This window comes from Giraffa tippelskirchi, chromosome 1 (genome assembly GCF_054371585.1).
Source record: "Giraffa tippelskirchi isolate mGirTip1 chromosome 1, T2T-mGirTip1v1.2.pri, whole genome shotgun sequence".
Classification (NCBI taxonomy): domain Eukaryota; kingdom Metazoa; phylum Chordata; class Mammalia; order Artiodactyla; family Giraffidae; genus Giraffa; species Giraffa tippelskirchi.
In genome coordinates, this window is record NC_137275.1 from 84,404,924 (window position 1) to 84,423,242 (window position 18,319).

At 33.7% G+C, this 18,319-nt stretch overlaps 1 protein-coding gene across 2 annotated transcripts in view; it reads right to left on the reverse strand.

The window, feature by feature from the left end:
* Window positions 1–2,571: 2,571 nt before the first annotated feature.
* Window positions 2,572–18,319, reverse strand: part of EIF4E (eukaryotic translation initiation factor 4E) — a 39,026-nt gene continuing 23,278 nt past the window's right edge. The window contains exons 2-7 of one of the 2 annotated variants that reach the window (XM_081596406.1): window positions 17,487–17,593; window positions 11,631–11,726; window positions 8,945–9,008; window positions 8,141–8,254; window positions 5,609–5,748; window positions 2,572–3,674 (exon numbers count right to left, since the gene is read on the reverse strand). In XM_081596406.1, coding sequence (XP_081452532.1) covers window positions 3,560–3,674; window positions 5,609–5,748; window positions 8,141–8,254; window positions 8,945–9,008; window positions 11,631–11,726; window positions 17,487–17,593 — 636 coding nt within the window. In that variant the 3' untranslated portion in view covers window positions 2,572–3,559. The remainder of the gene's footprint in view (window positions 3,675–5,608; window positions 5,749–8,140; window positions 8,255–8,944; window positions 9,009–11,630; window positions 11,727–17,486; window positions 17,594–18,319) is intronic. The other variant, XM_081596415.1, reaches the window with a different exon arrangement.

The window sequence follows — 18,319 nt, forward strand, 5'->3', positions numbered from 1 at the left end:
TGCCAATGCAGGAGACATGAGAGACATGGGTGTGACCCATGGGTTGGAAGACCCCTGGAGGAGAGCATGGCAATCCACTTCCAGTATTCTTGCTTGGAGAATTCCATGGACAGAGGAGCCTGGTAGGCTATAGTCAGATACAACTGAAGCAACTTCCACACATACAATGCCACAGCAATATCTGATTTCTGCAGAAGTTTCTAGATACTCAATTTCTACACTGGTTTAGAGAAACACCTGCTAGCACTACCTAGGGTTTTGTTTCTTAATGTCAATCTGATCTGAAACCTTGCATTTATCCAGGTCTAACTCCTGAGTGAGAAAATTCAGCTCTTTTTCCCTTCTATGCAGTAAATGAAGACAATCCAATCCAACAATTAGATAAAAAGTAGCACAGAGACTTGTCATTAACTTATTTTAATTTTAAAATGTAAAACATCACATTACCACACTGCCTTAGTAAATTAAAATTATCCTTTTGGATGCAAACTTCAGCATTCAAGAATCTCATCTCTAAAACTTTGCTTTATTTTGACATTTATCTTAGAAGATAACAGGACACAGATACTTAAAATTGGATATGAAAATATTCACTTGATCTATGTACCTCTAAACTCCTGTACCTCTGTCTCCATGTTCTCAGGAAAAAAAGCCAAATGATGAGTTGATTGTGAACAGAGTACCCTCAGGGGACTCCCCATCTCTTATACATTTCATTATCAAAGAAGTAAAATTTAAAATGTTCTGACCTATATACACCGACTACAATCTGGTACAATTTACTGTAGCCCATGAGGTAGGCTCCACACCTCTGAGACTGTATCATGTGCTTTACAGAATTTCTGGAACAAAATTTCCAGGACTCAAATCCATACTAAGTGACTTAAATCCTCAATGTTTCTGTTTCTTCATCTGTAAAAATGGTATAAGAGCACCTACATCAAAGGATTATTGTGCAGGTTAAAGTGCATGTGAAGTGCTTAGAACACCGCCTGGCACATAGTAAGTACAAAGTAAGGATTTTAACTTTTTGATTCTTTCATAGTATAACTCAAATCCTTCTGAAGAACTAGAATTTTAACAATTAAATTGGTTAAATGAAATATGGCATATCCTTATGATGAAATACTAACTATCCATTAAAGATTATTTTAATAATCTATTATGAAAATATATTTAAGCTATAATATCCTGTTGAACAGAAAGGAAAAAGTAAATTAGAAAATCATGTACAATCTAATCTTATATTTAGAAAAGATGCTAACAGAGTTATAAAATTTGCAAGTTATTGTGATATTTAAGTGATATTTGCCAAAAGACACTCAGAATCATTCCACTCATACTGGGAAAAAAAGACTTAAAACCAATTGTGATTCTCAGCTGATAATGAGGAGGATAATAAAATGCCATAAATTAGGATTCTTAACAATTTATAACTGTGTACATTTAATGCATTATTTCTTCTCTACTCTCAAAGGCTGATACTTCTTAAAATGGACTGCATCCTAGAATTAATAAAGCACTGATTTGATACATTCCTCCAATGCCACCCACTGCCAACATGCTAACACTACCACTGTTACTTTTAAGCAAGCTCTTGAAGTGCTCACAACCACATATACCAAAAGACAATAAATCACCTTAACCAATCACCCAAATTTAAACAAGATATTATTAGGTACATATATTGAGATTATAAATATAAAAGACACAGTATTTATAGAATACTGAACAAGGGGTGTTTGTGGTATTGAGAGTGCTCAGATGGTAGCTTGTGGTACCCTTTAAACTGTTTTAAATTCTTCAATAAAATCAGTATTATTAATTTCATGTTTATTTTACATAGGATTTTTTTCAAACTTACCAGTTTTAAATGATTAATTCATAATCACCATCTAGAGACAAAATTTCCTCTCAACTAATGGTTATTCCACCTACAGTTCAGCTCACTCTTCTGTCTACAATAGTTATATTTCATTTTATCGAATTTGAAATATACAATTATGCATTACAGACAAGCTGTTTTCAAATTCGCTTAAACAGCAGATCAAGTTTTCAATTTTACATAAAGCCATACCCAGTTTATCATTAAAAATATGAGTCTTCATAACCTGTTTATTCCAATTCTCTTTAGACAGCAACACTAACAAAATTCTTAATGCATACAGCCCCATCACCTACAAGTCTCTCCCTATGCTATTATTTTGACACTTAAAGAAGAACATCTCAATTTAACAACCAAGTTTTATAACTACTATTCCTACCAATCAAATGGTAATGCATCAAGGTCGCAATTTTCATGAGTTTTAACATATTAAGAGTACATTATTACTTAAGACTAAAGGACTGCGCCTTATTAAAAAAAAAAAGCCACATCAATTTAATTTCATATATATGATGCTACCTATTCAATTTATTAAAAATTAAAATAAACAAAATAACCAAACTAATGCTCCAAACTTATGCTGTTCCTGTGGAAGACACTACAAGAGAAGACACAATAGAGACTGCCTTGCAATAAGAAATACAAATTCCTTCTACAGAGATGGAGAAATAAAAGGACAATTCTAGTTGTCTAAAAGACAATTCACTGTACACATTTTATTTACAGTTTTGTACACTGTCTTAATATGAATGGGACCACTTTTCTACTTGAGCCAATTTTTTAACCAAAGCAAAATAACCTTCGTAATACAAAGTGTTAAAATACAGCATAAAGATACAAAAACAGACATACTAATTCTAATTAGGAATGTAATTATGATGTTACATTTTTTATAATCCACAATTAAGTTTAGGAAATCACACAAACATAGATCACTGATTTGAATGAAATGCATAAATCTGTAGCAAAGCGTTGTAGTTTTAAGTTACAAAAAAAAAAAAATTACCAAAGAATGCACAAAATTAATGTTTATTCCACCTTTGTGTCATATTCCTGGATCCTTCACCAATGTTACATGAGAAAGAAAAACTAAAGCAAAACAAATGAAAAACTGAAATCAGAATCACTAATGTTATCAAGTAGGGAAACAAATAAATTAAAATCTAGCAGCCATCAGCAAGAGTACAGCACAAATAATGCTGTAAAAAGAAACAAACAAAATTGCCAGAAAACTGTATGCATCATACTCTTTCAAACCAGCAAAATATGCTCCTGCGTACAATGGAACGTAAACAAAATCATTCTCTTGTAAGGTATAGAAATGCAAATTCTTTTTTTTTTTTAATATTGTAGATGGGCCAAATGTGTTTGTAATGGTTATTTCTATTAAGCTATTACAGAGTGGGCCAGGAATACATTTATGGATCCTGGGGATGATGTGTACTGTAATTCTTTGATTGGGACAATGGACACTCTAGCCAAAAAAAAAAAAAGAAAATATGAACACAGAAGTACAAGACAAAGGCGAATGAGACTTCTCTTATATCTTAGCAACATTTAGATGGAAATCAAATTTAAATGCAGTCCACTCTGCTTTTGAAGAGGCTTTGGTTCAGCTCCCAAATCTCGATTGCTTGACGCAGTCTCCTATGAGAATACTCAGAAGGTGTCTTCTTAAACAACAAACCTATTTTTAGTGGTGGAGCCGCTCTTAGTAGCTGTGTCTGCATGGGACTGATAACCAATCACTATCTTTGGAGGAAGTCCTAACCTTTCCTTGTATACCCTCCTAGAGGAAGAAAATGAAAAGTAGCCATTACTTTTTATTCAAACATACACCCCAAATCCAGCATTACTAGCCTTTATTAGAAAAAAAAAAAACCCAACTAGAGAGTGAAATAAGAAACTGCACATTTTCCTTTTAGCAAAATATACTCTCCCTTTTCACTACAATTTTGGTTAATCACTATCTGAGAATCTACTATGTACCAGGTACTATGGTAATTATCAATAAATTAATAACAAGCAAAGCAAGGACAGTCCCCGGGGTCATGGTATTTATAGTTTAGAGTATTTGATTATTTACAAACAAATAATCACAAATACATAGGTAGAGTTGTATCACACGTAAAATTAATTTGTATAAAATCAATTATATGCACATATTTTAATTTTTTGATCTAAAATGCTTCAATTATATTTTACATATAAACTTTAGTAAGTATTCTATGTTACTGAAATTACATTTACCTTATCTATTACTGACAAGAAAGTACACTCAAAAATTAAACACTTTGAAGGTAATTTGTAATACTTTCAAATCATATGTGATTCTATTTTAAGAACAAATATGATGAGTATCAAGGAGGGTAAGTACAGGGGCTGCAATATCATTAACAAGAAGGATCTAATCCGGAATTCAAAGAAATCTCTCCTTTTAAATTTATGAGGTCAAAAGTATAATGCTAAGAGAATGAAGCACATCTGAAGGCTGAGGAATAAAAATAAAGCTCAGTGGCTACAGCTCACAAGAAAAGTAAATATGAGAGATAAGGCTGACAAGGTAAAACTGGGCACCGATCACCATATGATCTGAGAACATCATAGGTCAGGCTAGAAATCTGGTATCTGAGAAGAGCAAAATTTAAAAATAAGCACCAAATGAAACAAAAATAAAGATATACATATTTTCATGGAGCTGAATCCTCCAGTATACTAGGAAAATTTACTCATACTCTACCCTCCAGAAAATTTCAGTACCTTCCCTAGAATAAGGTATTTAAAAATAATTTTATGATAACTAAAATTAGAACTAATATCAGGTTGACATTAGGATACAATGTACCTTCAATTATACTTAATCACTAAAAATCCCAGAAAGCAAGAGCACTGAGCCATGCAACTTAAAAGGGTGGAAAAAAATCCTTCCTTGAAAAACTGCAGTCAAACGTTTAAATAAAGATTTCAAAAACTGTTAACACTGACACAATTAAAAATCTTCCTGAGGAAAGAAATTCCTATCTAATTTGTTTAATGTATTTTCAAAGAAATATGAGATCCCCACAATCAATAAGATTCAATGCTGACAAAAAGATCAGGAATATGATGACAATCAATTGGGCAAATCAAACATATTGAGACCTATGACCGGTACTTAATTTCAACATAAAATTTAAAGTCCAATTTTACTAATTTAAATTTAATAAAAATTAACACTGACTGACATTTGAGGGGGAAAAAAATGATAGACAATTTTTGCAAATAGTAATATTTGCCAAAAGTTTTAAAATATATACATGTACATTTTAAGCATGGACAAAACCAAGCTACTGTCACTTATATCTCAATGGAAATTTCATGTAAGTGTACATGTATGTGGCAAATAGACATATACCGTTAGCCAATATTCACCAAAGTATTGAGTATTATACATTAGCACTGTGGTTTTTAAAGTACATTAAAGAAAAGATACATTCTCATTTGATAAATAAAATGTGACATGCTAAAATAGTGTTCCAGTGATTCTAGACTCCATTGATAGGGAAAAGAAACTTTACAGAAATGAAAAAGTATGAACCAGACATAGAATACCAATACAGCAGTTCAAGGTTATAAAAATGTTCATGATAACAAGAAAAATAATGATTTACATAAACATATTTTTTAAAAAGTAGTTCTGCTTTTAGTTATCTATTTTCAAAGTACACAAATAGCAAAACTTACCCTATATGTGTAACAGCTTCTCTGTTTTCACATTCAGTAGTCCATATTGCTATTTTATCACCTTTAGCTCTAACATTAACAACAGCTCCACATACATCATCACTGTAGTCATCAAAAGATTCTCCAATAAGGCACAGCAGCTTAAAAGAAAAAACCCAATTTCAAATTACATTTAACAGATTATAAACAGCTTCTCAAGTTGCAACATGTCTCATATATTTATATACAAAAGCTAAGAAATTTTTTAAAATCAAGAGTTTTATATATAAAGTTATTTGTCCTGGCCTTTAAAAATTTGTTAATTTGATTTTTTAATACCAAAAACATTAACAGTTTTGTTAACTTTTTCAGCAAACTGGGCAACCAATGTCAGGCACATAAAAGGTGAATTATTTTATTGATATTCATTTGCTCTGCTGCTGCTTATACTTGCCAGTAAACAAGTTTTAATGGAATAAATGAAAAAGCTGATCATGGATGAACTGCCTCTTGTTCCTGTTGCTTTTCATGAACTTTCCCTAATTTTTTAAAAATAATATGGCAAATATGTAACATAAAATTTACCATTTTAACCATTTTTAGGTGGATGGTTTAGTGACATTAAATATATTCATCACACTGTACCACCATCCGTCTCTACAACTTTTGTCATCTTGCAAAACTGAAATGACTTACTAAAGAGTTCTAAAATGGTATTTACTGATAATCTCTCCCCCTCAAAAATTAAGTTTTTCCTCAATAAAAGCCATTTACTGAAATATTTATTATTGCTCAATTTAGTAAGTGCTAACCAGGAAATCCCTGGTGGTCCAGTGGTTAAGACTCCATGCTTCCACGGCAGAGGGCTCAGGTACGATCCCTGGTCAGGGAACTAAGATTGTGCATGCCATGTGGCACACTTAAAATGCTAACTACAGATCAGACCAGTGTTCAGGATACAAAAAGACTATAATCCCTGATCTTAAAAACTTGGGGTTTAAAACCTTTCACTAGAGAAAATGTCTATTATCTCAATTGAATAAATGTCGTATGAAGCCAAACGTTCCAAATTATATCACAACATATAAGCTGAATGATATCAAGCTACAATTTCACAATTTCCTTCACTGATATAAAAAGTTGAGTACACAAAGCAATACTCTAAGGACTGTAAAAACTTATATCATACAAAATGTGAAAGTTACCATAATTTTGAACTTAATGAAATGACTGCTGCTGCTGCTGCTAAGTCGCTTCAGTCGTGTCCGACTCTGTGCGACCCCGTAAGATGGCAGCCCACCAGGCTCCGCCGTCCCTGGGATTCTCCAGGCAAGAACACTGGAGTGGGTTGCCATTTCCTTCTCCAATGCATGAAAGTGAAAAGTGAAAGTCAAGTCGCTCAGTCGTGTCCCTCTCTTTGCGACCCCACGGACTGCAGCCTACCAGGCTCCTCCGTCCATGGGATTTTCCAGGCAACAGTACTGGAGTGGGGTGCCACTGCCTTCTCCCAATGAAATGACTAGGATGACCTATTGTGGCAAGTCAGTCAACTGCCAATCACTTTCTGGATCTGTAATATGTGGCAGGAAATTTTATTGTACTAGTATGTAAAAAGTATACAAGATTCATTCACATGATAGAACAAAATTAAGTGCTGGTTTAGATTTCTAGAGTGTGCATCCTTATCTTCTCTTTGAGTAACCAACATAAAAAGTAACAAAGTTTTCTACCACTTGAATGGCAGAAAGTAAAGAGGAAGAGCCTCTTGATGAAGGTGAAAGAGGAGAGTGAAAAGGATGGCTTAAAGCTCAACATGCAAAAAAACGAAGATTATGGCATCTGGTCGTATCACTTCATGGCAAACAGATGGGGAAAATGTGGGAAACAAGAGTCAGATTTCATTTTCTAGGGCTCCATAATCACTGTGGACAGTGACTGCAGCCACAAAATTAAAAGACACTTGCTCCTTGGAAGAACAGCTATGACAAACCTAGACAGCATATTAAAAAGCAGAGATATCACTTTGCTGACAAAAGTCCTTATAGTCAAAGCTATAGTTTTCCAGTGGTCATGTATGGATGTGAGAGGTGGACTATAAACAAGGCTGAACACCGAAGAATTGATGGTTTCCAACTGTGGTGCTGGAGAAGACTCTTGTGGTGCTGTAGAAGATTCTTGAGAGTCACGTGGACAGCAAGGAGATCACACCAATCAATCCTAAAGGAAATCAACCCTGAATATTCATTGGAAGGACTGCTGCTGAAGCTCCAATACTTTGGACACATGATACAAAAAGCTGACTCATTACAGAAGACCCTGATGATGGGAAAAATTAAGGTCAAGAGGAGAAGAGGGTAACAGAGGATGAAATGGTTGGATGGTGTCACTGACTCAATGGACATGAGTTTGAACAAACTATGGGAGATAGTGAAGGACAGGGAAGCCTGGAGTGCTGCAGTTCATGGGGTCACAGGGTCAGAAACAACTCAGCAACTGAATAACAACAACAAAGTTTTAGTATTCCAAAACAGCTTTATAATTTTAAAACCTTACTGTCTCTAGCCAAAAACGATCGAGGTCACTTCGTCTCTGCTGTTTGTTCAATGTAATTAGCCATCGTCCTCCTCGTTTGTTTTTCTCATCTTCCCACATAGGCTCAATACCATCCTACAAGGTTAGGGATACAACAATGTAAGACAATATTGTTAGTTTAACTTCAGATAATGACTAAAAACAGTAAGCAACAGCCATGTTAATTGTTTACTTTATACTCATAAAACTGTTATTCAGGTAGTGGGAAAAGCACACAAGACTTAGAACTAGAGGCATGGGATTGCAAAAACAGAGCCCTGACTAGGGCACTCACTTGCTATCAAATCTTGTGTTTGACTTTATTTGGAGGTTCTAAAACATTCTGAATAACATACACCTTTGAGAAGCTATACACATTTCTCTATCTAAAAAATACATACAAAAGTTACACCACTTCAGAGAGCAAATGACTGTCCCACCAACAGCTGACAAAACTCATATAAGTATCTCAAGGACACACATACTCCTGACAAACTCTTTTGCACTTCAGCCTACTCAAGTATATAAAGAAGAAATAGGACTGGATAATCAAGCTCTCCTCAAAATCAATCACAGTATGTCCCCATACAGCCAAACTCTCACTTAATTTCAATTATTTATACTAAAAGAAGCCAAAATATACTTATGCTAAAATATGGTAAAGCTAATATAATTATTCTCCAAGCATCACAACATTAACTATTTCTAAGTTCACGGTAAGATTTTAATGAATACCTGAATGGTCCAGTCTTATAATATATATATGAAGTCATCAATTAAGCATACCTTAAAAAGTGAGTAGTCACAGCCAGGCATTAAATTACTAGACAACTGGATATGGTTGTACAGACTAGGCAAAAGAAAAGAACAATTATAAACATAGAAAATGTAGTGCAGAGTTTAGGTGTTTATATGTACATTCACAAGATAAAAACTTGTTTACTTTTTCCCGCTATGGAGTCAATTTCTGAAACAGACCTTAATAACAGTCAGCTTTAAGAATCAACATCCGATGATTTTTAGAAAATATCTTCAGTGATTTTATCCTGACCATTTTGATGTATTAGTTAACTTAATACATACACACTACTACAAGAAACTGAGAAGAGAGGTACAGGATGGCTTTAAGTAAATGAAAGAATCCATGAGGCTAATAAGCAGTTTTAAATACACAAAAAGACAAATCTAGAGAAAGTAAGACAAAACTCCCTGATCATCAGGATTGCATGACTAAACTAAGTCAACATTATTATTATCTGTGAAAGTGCCCAAGAGTGGAAAAGATCAATGGTCCCCAAACACCACACACCATTATTAGTTTAAGTCAGCAAGCATAAATAATCTTTGGGGGAGCTTTTAAAGCCAAAACAGTTCCACATCCTACTTCTTAGAATTTTAATTCCTTAAATATAGGCTGGAACCACAGAATGTGTATTTCTAAACTATTTCCCAAATAGCAATGTAACAGATTAACATTTGGGATGAATCAGGTATTCTACTAGCCTGAAGGTAGAATGTGAGATTGGATCATTTGATCTCTTGAAGTCTACTATAGCAAAATTGTTATAAACTGGCAATAGAGTAAGAATACTTTGCCTGTCTCCAGTATTTTATACAGAAGTGATGATCTTATACGATTAGCAATCATACCACACAGATGGTATTAGTTTCCTTAGTAAGATTTTCTTACTGCAATTTTAACCCAATCTGTGAGTATTTCAAGTAGAGTTTGAAGAAAGAGTCAAGGATTCTTTGGATGACATCCCACACTTTAACAACAAATCCAGTTTGGATGAGAGAGCATTAAGACAGCATACAGCTTGTTGGGTTATTCTATCTAATAGTAACTCTTTCCAAACTACAGTATCACTGACAAGATTCCACTAGGCAAGAAGAGAGACATGGATACTAACAGTAACTACAGAATTAGAACCACCACTTCTATACAATTAATGGCTAGTGTGGAAGGGACATTCTTCAATGGCATTCAAACTAGAAAAGACCAATGCTTCTTTCCGCTGTCTTCTTTCGCCTTAATCATGCTCTAAGATCTTTTACTAAGTTTACAATTAGAATCTGTAATGGCACACTTAAATAGAATCCTAATGCTATAGACAAGACTAGATTAAAAAAACAAACCTCAATGGCTGTTTCATTAAATTTGACCCCCCAAAGTGAGAAACTAAGAAGTGACAAAGATAGAAAGCTTAAGGGTTTATCTCTCAATTATGGCATAAAAATCCACTAAGCAATAAATATTGCTTACAACATACCTAAAAACTGTGGCATCATGTTCTAATTGAGGTCACTTAGAAATATAATTATGTAAAACTGGTGACAGCCAAACAAACTAAGATAAACGCAAATCTTATTCAGTGGAAGAATGGCTCAGGACTCTTGCTCTCCCTCCTCCACAGGATACTGCAGACTATTATGTTTCAGAAAACTCTTGAATAAATATAATTAGAGAAGAAAAACAAACAACTAGAGAAGAAAAACACTCAATATTTTGATGAAGGGCAAAAGAGAACCATAATTTAACTAGACAACTAGATTTATGAATTACTGGGAGTTTCAAATGTAGTTCTTTTATTTTTAAAAAATGTTTTCACTAAATTAAAAAAATTTTTTTAAAAAGCCCATAAGTTCAATTAAAAGTGACCAAAGTAATCTCAACATAGTTTTCTTTAATTATTCTATGCTTTGTTTGTTTTCAGGGATTCAAATGCATACTAAATGCCTAATATGCTGGGTTTACATCATATGTATAAAATTTTTAATCATAATCTATTAATTTATAATTTTCTAACCACAATCAATCTGTGTGATACACCCAAGCATTAACATTAAAACATAAGAATCCCTTCACTGATATGATCCAAAATACACCAACTGAACAAATTAGAATACTTACATAACTGCTAGATAATTTACAGGTCTTAAAACAAATATTTCAAGTATTCTTCTTAAGTTGACCACAAAGTATAATAAAATTATCTATCATCACAGATACTGTCATTCTTTGACAAACCCTGATTTATGAGCAGTTCAGCCTTTGAAATCTCAGAATCTTTATCACAGGAAATCCACAGTTTATACTAAAAAGAATTTGCAGAAATGCTAAGAAAAGCATTCTTTTCCTAAGAAAGCTCTGGAATACCTAAAAATAGAGCAAATTTGCCTAGGTAACCAAGAAAGGGGACAAGGTCCTGAAAGTTGTCAGAAGTTCCAGTAACAAAGGATTCTCAATGAATGATATCTTAGGACAAGGAATAGAGAGTAGGCAGAGCTAAATGATGACAAGATGGAAGCTTTCTAAAACTGGTGAGAAATAATCATCAATTCTAACAGTTGTGAGAAGATGAACAAGCAAAAAAGTAAATATTAACTGTTCACCTTACCCTTCTTTTTGTGAGTACAACTTAAAATAAAAAAGTACACAATAAAACAACATCCTAAAATGGTTACTTACGCCCAAAAATCTTCAACAGTATCAAACTTAGAGATCAATCGAAGGTTTGCTTGCCAAGTTTTGCTTTTATCATTTTTAAAAAACCAGAGTGCCCATCTAAAAACAGAAAGTCAGTGTCAACAAAAGTTTTACATCCATGTTCAAAGCAGCAGTGAGTTTCACTTATTAATAAAAATGCTGTCTGAAGACAGTTTTCCAAGTGGACATATACTTGATAACTTTATGATTAATGCTTGATAATCTCAGACATAAAAATGAGATGCATTTCAACACCTACTTGGTAATTTGTATTTGCCAATCCCCAATCAAGGAAAAAAATATTTTGAAAAAGCAAAGGCAGAAAAACTTATTAAACACACAGGATCAAGTACTGTACCCTGGATTTCTAAAACTAATTCAGTCTTTCCTGAAAAAATTAAAAACAGAACTACCATTTGATCCAGCAATCCCACTTCTGGATATTATCTGAAGAAAATGAAAATACTAACTTGAAAAGGATATATGAATCCCCATGATTAGTGCAGCTTTACAAGAGCTTAAGATACAGAAGCAACTTAAATGTTCATCAAGGGGTGAAAAAAGAAAATATGTATGTATGTATGAATGTGTATATTCAACGGATTATTCAGTCATAAAAGAGAAGGAAATTTTGCTATTTCCAACATGGATGGACCATAGGACTTTGTAATAAGTTAAATAAATCACACACCAGACAGGAAAAACAAATACTATATGATTTTGCTTATACATGGAATCTAAAAAAAACTTTGAAAAAGGAGAAAAACCCACCCCAAGCTCACAGAGGACAGACTGGTGGTTCCCAGAGGCAAAGGGGTGGGGAAATGCACGAAGGGGGTCAAGCGGTACAAACTTCCAGTTATAAAATAAATAAGTCATGGGGATGCAATGTACAACATAGTAAATATAGTTCATAATACTGCACTGCAAATTTGAAAGTTGCGAAGAGACTAAATATTAGAAGTTCTCATTATAAGAAAAGAAATTATAAATATGTATTGTATAGTTGTTGATTATGATCATTCCACAATACATACAGATACTGAATCATTGTGTTGTACATTTGAAATTATTACACCTCAGCTGAAAATAATAAAATTCCATTCCATCTTTAAAAAAAAAATTGCATTCAGCCATTAAACATATAAAGGTTTATTTTAAGAAAATGACTGGATAACTATGCAAAAATATTTGTACAATAATGTTCTTAAATTTGAAAAACTGGAAACATCTTAAGTGCCCATCAACAGTTCTCAGAATGTGGTTTACAAGCCCCCCTAGGCATCTTAAGACCCTTTAAGGAGCACTGATGAGTAAAAACTTTCATAAAAATCCTAAGATATTTTATTTTTCACTGTGTTGACATTTTCACTGATGATGCAAAAACAACAGTAAACCTAGCGGTGACGTACATAACAAGAATCATACAGTGACACCCATGTCTACCATTTGTCACTGTTCCTATATTATCATCAACTCTCAGAGGAGTAACTGTCAGTTAAGAATGCCACTGATGAAGCAGTAATAAAATACTTGTTTTATTAAATTTCAATCTGTGTACATGTTTTTTCTCCACAAAAAATACTTCTGCATACCAAATACAATGCTTGGGCAATTGAGTTGTGAGAACTAGTCACTTTTTCAAAGACCACCACTTTTACTTGGAAGAATAGGCTGATCAATCATGGTTACTTCTTGAAAAATGAACAGAGTGAGTATGTTGCTAAAATTTGAGCTTTCAGGAGAAAAATCAGAATTTCGGAAAGCCTGCAGGTGTCACTGGGCATTACCATTTAACAAAACTTGGGGATTTCTGAGGCATTTAGTAATGGTAATATTATTGTTTTATATCATATAATGAAAAATGCCAATATTTAGATCTACAAACTCACTGAACCAGTATTTTCTAAATGACCAGTGGTATGCATGAGTCAAGAAGGATACATTCCAAATGCAAGACAAATCAATGGATTTTAAAGGAACAGAGTAGAAAAAAGTTCTTGGATGTGGTTTCAGATTCTACATTGCAACTAATTTGCAAGAAACCTAGTATCAAAGGAAGGAGATATTCATAATTATAAAAGGCCAGTAAAATTTCTCCTTTTCCAACCATGTATATTTGAGGTCATATTTTATCCTTATACTTCCTCTGAAACAATGTAGCTCCAAAGACTGAAAATGCAGAACCAGCTATGAAATCCTAGTTGATTTCTATTAAGTCAGGCACCTAAAAATATTTACAAAAATGCTATTCTTCCCACTATTCTTTATTTTGAATAAATTTTTTCCATAAAAATCATTTACATTAACATGCAATGGGTTAAGTACATATGTAGTTTTACATTTTTTGAGGTTTATTTTATTTTCTAATATAGCAAATGAAAACAGGTGAAAATCTACCTAACCTGTAAAACACTGTGGAATCCTCAATAATTTTTAAGAATGTAAAGGGGTCATGAGCCCAAAGAAGATTTAAATAATTATAATAAATAATTTTAAAAATATAATAAACATAATATATACATGCAAGAAGACTTCTAGGCAGCTATTAAACGGGATAATTGTGTGGGCTAAAAAAAAAAAATAGGATAACTGTGTGGGTAAAATTCTCTTAAGACTGACATGAAACCCAGAAACCATGGAGGAAAGTTGGTATTTGATTACATGAAAATAAAAAACCTTTAAAATAACATAAATCTTTAGACAATGTTAAAAGACAAATGATTTGGAAGTGTATTTTCAACCTAATCCCCCCTTGGATGCGTTAGCATCCCTAATGTACAATGCTTGGAAATAAACTTGAAGAGATAACCCAAAAGAAAATAACAGATAAAAAAAAGAACTGAACAGACTTCTCACAGGTAAAAACACAAATAAGCAATCGTCTTGAACAAAACTGTTTTGAAACTTCAATAAGAGAAATGCACATTTAGAACAATAAGACATTGTTTTCACAAATCAGACTAGAACCAATCTGATGGGCAATTAAATTTAAAAGATTGACCGTACCAGTTGTCAAGGATGTAGAAATCAGTAAGTCTAAGCTGATAAAGGAGGATAATTTGGCAGTGTCAACAAAGGTAGATAAAGGGCACTCTTAAACCTAAGAACTCTGAAATTTTACCATATGGATATACCACAATATTCACACAAGTGCAAAAGAAATATAAGGACATATACATTAGCACTGTTTGTAAATTTAAAAAATCTGCATACTCATTAATGTAAGCCTGATAAAATACATGACTATACAGTCATTTAATACAAGGCTGTGGATTAAAATACAGACCTAAAATTTCCATGTACAAACAAAAAACTCAATAGTATGGCAATCTGTATAAAAAAAAAGTATATATGTGTACATTGAAAGGTTTTGAAAAATTACAAACCAAATTTTTAACACTATTTTGGGGAGTGGATCAAAACAAAATGGGGAAGATGGTATCAGAGAAAAACAGAGAACTTAAACTTTGTATACTTTGTGCCTCAATGATTTAATCTTTCTTATAATACTATAGTGGTTTTTTTTAAAGAAAACATAATTCCTTACAAAATTATTTACAAAAATAATGAAGAAATTATCAAAATCAGAACCAAAATGTCTTAGAACAGTTTTCAATGTGATATTATTTTACACAAGAAATAGAACTTACAGAGAAATTAAAATCCTCACAGACTTCATTTTAGAATTTAATCAGTTTGTTCACTGATAAGGACACCTTTCAGGAATCTCAGATTTCATCTTAAGCTATGAGGGATATATGCCTTGATCTCCCACAATAATAGCAACATGAAGAACTGTGTTCACAGACAGAAGACAGTGAGCTTTTATACGATACCACTGAAAAGATGGGGGAGAAATACTTTAAAGGTTTTAGTAATGCTGCTGTTGTTGCTAAGTCGTGTCAGTCATGTCCGACTCTGTGCGACCCCAAAGACGGCAGCCCACCAGGCTCCCCCGTCCCTGGGATTCTCCAGGCAAGAACACTGGAGTGGGTTGCCATTTCCTTCTCCAATGCATGAAAGTGAAAAGTGAAAGTGACGTCGCTCAGTCATGTCCGACTCTGTGCGACCCCAAAGACGGCAGCCCACCAGGCTCTGCCGTCCCTGGGATTCTCCAGGCAAGAATACTGGAGTGGGTTGCATTTCCTTCTCCAATGCGTGAAAGTGAAGTCGCTCAGTCGTGTCCGACTCTTAGCGACCCCAAGGACTGCAGCCTACCAGGCTCCTCTGTCCATGGGATTTTCCAGGCAAGAGTACTGGAGTGGGTTGCCATTGCCTTCTCCAAGTACTGCTCCTAGGATGAACTATATAAAACTGCCACTAATCAATTGTCCGACTTAGTATTACTCTGGCACAATGCTTTCCTGAGGAAGAATTTTTTCCTTTTATCAACTATTTGACCTTTGGTATTTCACACACTTGCTGACAATCCACAGTATCGAGAGAACTGATTTGTTCCTCCCTGGAGGGTATGCTGAATCACCCATCTCCTTCGAAAAAACTACTAAAACATATTTGGACTATTACTTCAGTAGGTCTACAATGATAATGAAGAAAAGAAAAAGGACATAAAGGGACAACACATTTTTCAGATAAATGAAACCTAATTATAGACTTGTAGGGTCTGGGAGAGGGGGAATGAAAGGAATTAAAGATCCTCAAAAGTTAATTTATCCAATTTACTTTCCTCCAGATTCTTATAATGTTTCTGAGTTTTCCCACCATCAGCTCTCAGTGAATTAAACTTAAGTTTTATCAGATAAACCAGAAAGATAATTAAGTAAAAAGCACAAACATACTGGCAAGTGGTAGGGTGGAGATAGGAAAAACCATATACTGAAGTATTAAACTACTACACTGCAACTATGAAAACTTAACTTATCCTAAACTCTCTTTTCCTTTTCTAAACTTCTCTTAAAATACAGACCAACCAATATCCCGACTCCACATACCCTAGGCTCTTTCTCCTTCAAATTGTCTATTCCTGCTCTATACATTTGTATATTTTCTATTCACTCTTCAAACTACGACAATCTTTTTCCATCATCTACTCTACTAAACTTTCTCCACTGTTAGCAAGGACTTATTGTTCAATCCAATGAATATTTGACCTTTTGGGGGCATGTATGCTGTACCTTGTCCTTAAACCATTTTCTTGGTTTCCATGACCAACACTCCATCCTAGTTGATACAGTATATATGTCTATACCCTTCCACAGGCATTTGTTTTTTAAAATTTTATTGAAGTACAGTTGATTTACAATGTTATGGTAACTTCTGCTGTACAGCAAAGTGACTCAGCTTTACATATGTATATATATTTTCATATTCTTCTCCATTATGGTTTATCACAGGATATTAACTATATAATTCTCTGGGCTATACAGTAGGACCTTGTTGTTTATCCACTCTGTATGTAATAATTTGCATCTGCTAACTCCAAACTGCCAGTCCATCCCTGCCCAACTCCCTCTCTCTTTGCACCATGTCTTTTCTTCATAGGCATTCTTACCCAAAAAAATCCCCTATGTGCTAATATTCCAAGCCTCTGTTGTGAGTCAAATTCACTTAAGAGAACTCATTTACTACTATGGTTTCAACTACCATCAATTACCAATGAATTTCAAACCACTCTTTCAAAGTTCTACTTTCTGAGCTCAAGATTCACAGATAAAAATGCTTGCCAGACATGGGTCATCCAAATGAAAATGGAATCCTCAACCTAACATACCTAAAACTAGTCTTATCTAACCTTCCCCTGAAAACCCGTCCCATTCACCATTTAAAAATGGTGACTTTCACCAAGTCAAAAAATCTATGTGTCAGAAAGCTTACCTGTTCTGTAAAGGGTGTTTAATATAGTGTTCTGGGTTAGCAACCTCCTGATTAGATTCTGTTTTCTCTTCTTCTGTAGGTGGGGGATTCGGAGTAGGGGTGGTTTCCTAGTGGAAAATAATTAAACATTATAAACTTCTTAACATGAAAAATAACATTAAGTAATTTATTTGTATATTTCTATTGAAATATAGTTAATTTACAATGTTGTGGAAACTTAATCTCTATGACAGCAATACTCTAAGTAAATGTGAACCAATACTGTCCATGACATTTTTTTAAAGAACCAATTACAGGAGAAGCATTTGATAAAGCAGACCACTAGCCAAACTCTAAGAAAAGCACCAGACTCCTCATACTAGCATCTCTTCATTAAGAGCAAAACATTTCTCAAATTTAAAAATATGTATTGTTATCTTGCACTTACACATTTAACATAAGATTGTTAGAGACCATGCAAAATAGTTAGGAAAATGAAGTATCTTTCTTTTAACATACCATTAAAGTGTTGTGCATGGCAGGGGTGGTTAGTAAGGAGGGCTGGTTCAACTAAAGTTTGGAAGCATAATTAACTATATTACATGACACATAAAAAATCTTTATAAAATGAGTAAGGCAATACTACACAGATCCTTGCCTTCATGTCATACTGTTATGATATATGGTAACTTAAAGTTGAGCAACTTCTGTCATTTCCAAATGACCCTAAGGAAAAAAGCTGGACACCATCTTGAATTGAAATCTTCTAAATCGGGAAAGGTGTACATCAAGGCAGTATATTGTCACCCTGCTTATCTAATTTATATGCAGAGTACATCATGAGAAATGCTGGG